Source organism: Vicia villosa, unplaced genomic scaffold (genome assembly GCF_029867415.1).
Source record: "Vicia villosa cultivar HV-30 ecotype Madison, WI unplaced genomic scaffold, Vvil1.0 ctg.000966F_1_1, whole genome shotgun sequence".
Lineage (NCBI taxonomy): Eukaryota > Viridiplantae > Streptophyta > Magnoliopsida > Fabales > Fabaceae > Vicia > Vicia villosa.
In genome coordinates this window covers 72,825-80,699 of record NW_026705434.1, presented here as the reverse complement: position 1 = coordinate 80,699, position 7,875 = coordinate 72,825, and the positions used below count along the sequence as shown (strand labels likewise).

Below are 7,875 nucleotides of genomic sequence, written 5' to 3'. Positions count from 1 at the left end.
GAATGAATAATAGACAAATATTTGTTATCATAACCAAAATACTTAAAATAATATTAAAAAAATAAAAATAAACTTGATTACTAATTTTTAAAAGATAATTTTTTTTATGTTTTACTTTATTTTATTTCCTTGTTTAAATCTAAAAAATTAATATAGCAAATATTTAAAATTGTATAGATGAAAAATAAGGAATAAAATTGAAGGAGACAAGACAATGTAAATGTAATAGAAAGAGAAAAAATAATGTAATTTATGTGGACACGGGATAACCGATGTTGGTCTAGAAAGAGGTGTGAAAAATTATACTAATGAATAACTTATGGCTTTGAGTTAAATAATTAGGACAAATATATACATTTTAGTCCTTAACTAATTTTATGATTTGTTATTAGGTCTTAGCATTCTTCTTATTTAGTAAGCTTGTTTCTTATTTAGTAAGTTTGTTTATTAGTACGTATTTATTTGAGAATTTTATTTAACAAATTATAATATAAATAAATTTTATTAGAATATTTAATAATTTGTTTATTTTTTTAATTTAAATTTAATATCCAGTTCAATCACGGTTGAACCGATTGAACCATGACCCGCATGTTTTAACGGTTTTCTCCGATTCGGTTTTTAAAAATTTGTATCAAAGTAGGAGTTTGAAAGGTTTAAATAAATACTTTAAATTCAATTTATATTGTTATATTTATTTCGCTACGATTTTTTGACGTATTTAAACTCAATACCACGTCTTTAAGCTTATACAAGCCACGTATTTAAAACCCTACACTAATGACTCCTACTCCTCCTGACTTCCGAGAATTCTAACCAAGTAGCATTGTCAATCCATTACCCATTAATTTGATGTCGTGGTTGTGAATTTGAGTTAAACATCAAAATATTGTCCTTAGTAACTTGGGTGTCAAAGTATTTGTATGTACACGCTATCGAGAGAAACATGATAGTTTCGACAAAAGACCGTCGTTGAGCCATTAACCTTTAGTATGTCGCCATCCTTGTGAACCTGAGTTTTTGATTTGATCATTGACGTCTTTTTATACCAAATATATATCAAGTGCTTGTAGTTGCTGTTCTCTGACTTGCATTTTCACTTGACATAAATAAGCACTACCCCACAACCTTGGCCATATCCTGAATAACTCTCCTACATCTATGCTCTCCTCCAAAAATCACTGCCGTTCAGTTTTTTCAATATACGACAGCTTGTTGCAATGTCTTCGTCACAGGCATTTTTCTGCCATAATTGACACCCGCCCTTACCAATCCATGAATTTAACCACTTCGAGTCTCCGACTACCCCATCCTCAACCTAAAATCTCCTCACGCAGATTTCCAATATAAAAGAAACTTCTGATCTAGAGGGAGAGAATATTTTGAAACTAAATTTTACATTTTTGTAATAAATAAGTTTAGATGTACAAAATCTGCAACAAACACTCAATACACTGCCTTTGAGAACAAGTTTTAAAGCAAATTAAACAGATTAAAGTGGATCGTGCAAATAGTAATCCAACTGTATCCTATCCTATGATGAATATCGCTCAAGTAAATACGAAACATCTATATTATTATGGATGACAGTCAGATCTCACTGGTTAAAAATAATTAATAGTAGTGCATCTGACGTCTGTCATCGCATGAAAGGAACTAATCCCCTCATTTCTGCTCCATTTCCGTTGCATAGGAAGTAAATTTTTTTCCAATTTTCTTCTGTGAATGCTTCACGACGAATAAGCCTTTGTCTGTCAAATAGTAAAACACAAGAAACTCAGGAATATGAAACACAATTTTCAAGCTATGAAATGTAATGGTGTAGTATAAATCAAAGGTATAAATATACAAGAACATTCATCTATCGATCGCTACCTTAAAGAACAATTATGTATCAACAATGTGTCAACAACGTGTCTTTCTATTCTGAAAATATTATAGACTGAATATGGGAAATGTCCAACAATAATACATTTCCAATAGGAAAACGAATTAAAAAGATATAAAATTAGACAACTTATTATAGACTGATTGATTTGTTAATTATTACACTATAGTGTTAGTGTTGTGCAACTTGTGTCATATAAGCAATTTTATCAACTTGAGGAACAGAGAGACTGTGTCAGCATACCTTAAATAATAATGACAGACAGTGTCCGCTTCCTCTAAACTGTATCGAGGAAACATAGCACGTGCATCGACCGGTACATCTGGTAAGTCTTTTCGAAGCTTTCCTACAGCAGTCGAATGAGAAAAAGCCCCTACCATCATATCATCATGCATCATTGACCTAAAAGCATTCACCTGCAATAGTACGGAGAAAGCATCTAATGTAGCTTATTTTCGGGGGCAGAAGTTATATCCATATAAGAATATATAGCTGGCATTGTTCTACAATATAAAGAATCAATGTACTAACCATCGTAAGTTCTCTAGCATGTATTGGCCGACAAGAACGAATTGTGACAGGTTCCTCATACTCGCTGAATGTAAACCAGTTATTATACTGGAGAGAGGCAACCACAACAAATTAGAAGAAAAAAATAGCATAACACAATTTTGAGAACTGATAATTTCAAAGAACGAACATCATTTTAACATCAAGCAATTTGTTTCTCACTTGATCAATTGCAATAAGAACAGGCATGTCTTTAACAAGTGATAACTCTTTCCTCAAACGAACTACTACTCCAACAGCTGCATGTGTTTGTTCAATGCCAGTTTTCACCAGCTCATACAACATTGTACCTTCAGGAACTGCCACGGAATCAACATCTTTTAACCATCCCACACCAGCACCCTCACCTAATGGGATTGGATCAAATATTTGGCATGGCAGTTGCTTTAGGTAGGATTCGTTGTACTTCAAGAAATCCTGGAAAAAAATCATCCATAACATTCAATGTAACTACAGAAAATGAACCAAGGAGGCTGATAATAATCCAGTGTTTATCGTAATCATCATTAATAAGCAAAAATATAAGTAAACGTCCAAAATCAAATAAAACAAATACAACCTTTGTCCATGAATATAGGACTCTTAAGTTTTCTCAGTATTCCTATTTATATGACCCCTTTCAAAATTTCAATTACATTAATTATTTTTTGCCAACATACCACCTCTAATTATATTAGATCTTTTTTTTTTTTTGCAATTTGTATTAAATACTCTAAGATTTGTCTATCATTGGATAATGTGGGTATTCACTCCTCTCGTCTGTATAATCATGACATCATATAAGGATGTAAACAAATTCATGACATCATATAAGGAAAAGAAAATGAGTGCATGAAAGCAGTTGGGTATAGAGAGATGACAGATAGTACTCATTCTTATTAGCTAACTTAAATTACATCTCGAAGTATTGGAAATTTCTTATAGGCAAACTACCAAGTCAATTAGACAAACAGAACAACAGAAGTGTAACATAGAAGCCCAAACGACAACAGGGTAACCATACTAAGTCAGACAGTTAACAACCATCATAGGAAACTAAGTGTACAACCACTATAAATTGATTTCTTGTTGCCAAAAGCATCATCAAGAAAACACATTGTTTCATTCACTTCTCTTATTTGAAACATTCTATAAACCGGCCTTCCAATTGAAAAGTGTGTTAAGTATACAGCACAAACATACAACAAATGATATAGTGATATACAACATGGAGAAGCTAAAAATAATGAAAGTTTTAGTCTTACTTTGAGGACATTCTCGGCCTGAACAGGTGTGTCCCATAAACCTGTTTGTGGATGCTTATAGAAAAATCCTCCATGCGTCCATTCCTTTCCTCTCGGAACATAGAAAACCAACCAACCTTCTTCTCTAGCCCACTGAACAAGCATTGCAAGCGCAATACTCTTCCCACAACTAACAGGACCATCTAAAACAACTTGCTTCCTAACTTTGACCCCTAAAAAATTTACCAAAGAAACAAATCAAATGGAATCTTAACTAAAGTTTTAAATTGCGTCTGCAACCCAATTACACGAACAACATATATAGGTTTTTAGAATGTCTCTACATTGGCACTGCAACTGCAATTGCAGCCACAGTATTTGTGCGCACCTTTACCATGAGGGGACCACATTGGTGGATCAACCACACGTCTGAAGTTATCACGAAGATCCAAAAAGCTCTGGCGAACAAGCAAAGCAGTCCGCATAGAGTCCTGAAACTCCTTTGACATACCAATCGGCAACCCTTCAGGCAGAGCAGCATCCAATGTCTCCTTCCTGAAAAACAAAAACAAAAAAACCCGAAAAAACAGTTAGAACTCAATTACGCATACAAGGTGTTCGAGAAAATGCCAGAGTGGAAAACAAAGCCAAAAAGATCAAAGAGAGAGTGTACGCGAGCTGGAAGTATGTGCAGGTGTCGTTGTTGGTGAGCTTAGACAGGGAAGCAGCGGAAGTGAAGAGGGGTCTTCCGTTGGGGCCGACATTGAGAGAAGGGTTTTTTTCATCGGCGGTGAGATTGCGGAGGCGTTCCTGTTCGTCGAAGAAGATGTCGGCAGTTGCGGCGGTAGTGGGGGTTTTGGAAGTGGGAGTGGACTTTGTTGGAGACTTGGAAGAATAATTAAGAGATGAAATTGTTGTTGTAAGATTGTTCCGCCATGGATGGTTGTGTTTTGCTGCGGTTTTTGTTAAGCACCGCAACATTTTATCTTCCGTAGTAAATCACAGAGAGAGTGTGTGTGTTTGGGTTACGCACGGAAGAGGGAGAGAAGGTGATGGCGAACTGAGAATTGCGAAACTCAGAAACGAGAAGAATTGGGAAACATGGTGAGGGTATTACCGTAATTTACGATGATTGTTGGTTGCAATTAGCCCATCGGCCCATATGTAACCATCAAGATCCAACTATGCACACTTTCTCATTGCACCCGTCTTCTCCCATGCGTTTAGCAAAATTTTAAAAGTATCTTCTCTTTTTAGAGATAATATATGGACGCACTAGATTTTATTTTTTGTAAATATTTAGTTTGGAGATATATATCTGAATTTTTTTTAGATTAATTTAGAGATGTATCTCTGAAGATACCATTTGTTCAAATTACCATCAATTTTTCAACAAAAAATTATTTCAATACTATCAACTAAATCACATGCCTAATAAATATATATAAATGCCGAATAAACTATATACTAAAAAGGTTTCTCAAAAAATAAATATTTATGAACATGTTCCAAGTGCTACTACAAAGAAGATGGATGATAAAGCAAAGTAATGTTGTTGATTGGGTACCACAGTATATGTGCTTATAAGCTTTATTGTCCAATCACTAATAAGATTGAAGTCACCAGAGATGTCATTGTGAAATAATCAGAAGTATGAGATTGGAGCAAGTCTCAATCCAACTCGGGTGTAGTGTCAACACTTGAGTTAACTTCTGAAGATACTTCTGAATTTGAAGGAAATTCTACTTCTGAAGATGAGTCAGAGTCCAAAGATGACTCTGAAGCTAAAGTCGAGTATGGTTCTGAAGGAGACTTTGAAGATAACAGAAGGCTGGAGATGTTTCTGAAGGCGAATCTAATTCTGATATAGATTCTGATGATGATCTAGAATCTGGTGGTCAAGCCTCTGAAATGGGTCAATCATCTGAAGGTAGAACTTATGAAGGTAGGACTTCTGAAGGTGGTCAAGCGTCTGAAGGCGGAAGTTATGAAGGTAGGACTTCTGAAGGTGGTACAACATCTAATATTGTTCCAAAACTTGAACAAGTTCATAGGCCACAAAGAATCATACAAATACCAAGAAGATTTGCAGAGTTTGACATGTTGCAAGATAATGACATAGACTCCAAAGGAGAAGTCATTTAGTGTTTCATTTTACTAGACTTTGAACTAGTGATTACTGAAGAAGCTCTCAAGAAGAAAGTATGGCTAAAGGCCATAAAAGAAGAACTTGATAGACTTATTTCATACATTTCTATTATAGAAGACAACAATTATATCCAGTGTATGTAAGTGTGAGTTAAAGATGACGACGATGTCAGGGATATGATGCATGCAGCAGATGATTGATCGGTCTGTAAACAGAGTCTAAATTAAACTGCAAGTGCACAGCCTATCGAAGTAATATAAAAGATTGTCCAACCACAGAGACCAATAGTCAAATCTATCGTTACTTATTGTTACGGTGTTTATCTAGGGAGAATCAAATAAGTATGTATGAGAAAGAGCGATGAAGTAAATAACTTTAATAAATTTAGATAAATAAAAATACTGGAACGTAATACACATCAACAGACAATACTCTAACTGTCTCTGTTAAGATTCCTACAGGGCAATGTTTTCAACTTTGAAAAGAATTGATTTAACGGGAACATGTCGCTTTCGCATACTAAGAACCGAGTGTACTCTTTAAGTCTACCCATTCATTTGTCACATATGAACAGTGCGCATTACGTTAAAGTAGTGAACCTATTTTTAAGAAATCAAACTCTTAACCTAGTTGAAAAGTGTTTTTAACTGGAAAGTTTAACTTAAAAGGGTTAAAGGCTTTCACCTAAATAACTGGATCCTACACCTATAAACGGCACGCTTTCGTAAATAGTTTTAAAGTCAATTTCTATTAATATTATACTCCCTAATTGGTTAACAAACTGCTTTCGCCCTTTTTGTTAACCAAAAACAAACCAATTGTAATCTTTTGTGTCCGACGGCTTTCGATTTTACCCAACGTTTCACTGCTTCACTTTCGTGTAGGCAGATTAAAATAACTACAGAAAGATTGTATTTAAACTAAAAACAGCCCATTAAGAAATCCTAAAGACACAACTGAAGGATAGAAAAACACTTAGAAAGGGGGGTTTGAATAAGTGTAGCTTTAAAACTTGTATGATAAAAACAATATGCACAGTGATTTTTATCCTGGTTTGTTGTTAACTAAACTACTCCAGTCCACCCCCTTGGAGTGATTTACCTCACCTGAGGATTTAATCCACTAATCACACAAGATTACAATGGTTTTCCACTTAGACAATTTCTAAGTCTTCTAGAGTATACTGATCACAACCTGATCACTCTAGGAACAATCTGCTCAGATACCCTCTAAGACTTTCTAGAGTATACTGATCAACAACCTGATCACTCTAGTTCTTACAACTTAATGTAAAACAAATTCTTTTAAGAGTTACAATGCTTCTTATAAAGCTATTATCACAACTGTGATTTTCTCTTAAGTTTAAGCTTAATCTCACTAAAGTATTACAACAGCAATGTAGTGAGGTTGATGATGAAGTTTGAGAACTTTTGATTTGAACAGTGTTTCAGCAAGTTGGTTCAGAGTTCGTAACTTTGCTTCTCATCAGAACTTCATATTTATAGGCGTTTGAGAAGATGACCGTTGGGAGCATTTAATGCTTTGCGTATTCCGTACAGCATTGCATTTAATGTTTCACTCTTTTGTCAACTACCTTGAGCCTTGCTTTCGCTGTGTCTACTGACATTGCCTTTCATAGCTTTCAACGTTCCTTTTGTCAGTCAGCGTAGCCTGCCAGCTAGTACTTGCTTCTGATCTGATGTTTGTGTGAACAACGTTTGAATATCATCAGAGTCAAACAGCTTGGTGCAGAGCATCTTCTTGTCTTCTGACCTTGAAGTACTTCTGAGCGTGATACCATGAGAACTTCAGTGCTTCTGCTTCTGATCTCAAGTCCTTCTGATGCTTCCATAGTGTCATACCCCAAAATTTGCCCTCCATGTTCCACTCACAATGATTCAGAGTTCAAGATTCAATGCCAAAGCTTTGCTCAAACAATCCCCAAGATACACAGTCAACTGATTCAAACCTGAAGGTCAACTGCAATCAAAGCATGATTCAAATTATGATCATTGGTCAAACATCAAGTATAGAGGAGTATAACC

The 7,875-nt window shown here is 35.0% G+C and overlaps 1 protein-coding gene across 1 annotated transcript; it reads right to left on the bottom strand.

Moving 5' to 3' along the window:
* Positions 1 to 1,380: 1,380 nt before the first annotated feature.
* On the bottom strand, positions 1,381 to 4,780 carry LOC131632576 (uncharacterized). The gene is made up of 7 exons (XM_058903314.1): positions 4,355 to 4,780; positions 4,070 to 4,236; positions 3,703 to 3,914; positions 2,621 to 2,875; positions 2,420 to 2,506; positions 2,132 to 2,304; positions 1,381 to 1,751 (listed from the first exon to the last, which is right to left on the bottom strand). Exons 1-7 carry the CDS (start codon positions 4,660 to 4,662, stop codon positions 1,640 to 1,642), a joined length of 1,314 nt encoding a protein of 437 aa, XP_058759297.1. The 5' UTR covers positions 4,663 to 4,780; the 3' UTR covers positions 1,381 to 1,639.
* Between the last annotated feature and the right edge of the window lie 3,095 nt (positions 4,781 to 7,875).

Coding starts and splice junctions, on each gene's coding strand:
- LOC131632576 (XM_058903314.1), bottom strand. CDS start 4,662: ATGTTGCGGTGCTTAACAAAAACCGCAGCAAAACACAACCATCCATGG. Junction 2,876..3,702: donor AGGCCGAGAATGTCCTCAAA/GTAAGACTAAAA, acceptor ATTTTTTTCCAG/GATTTCTTGAAGTACAACGA. Junction 2,507..2,620: donor TTCTTATTGCAATTGATCAA/GTGAGAAACAAA, acceptor GCCTCTCTCCAG/TATAATAACTGGTTTACATT.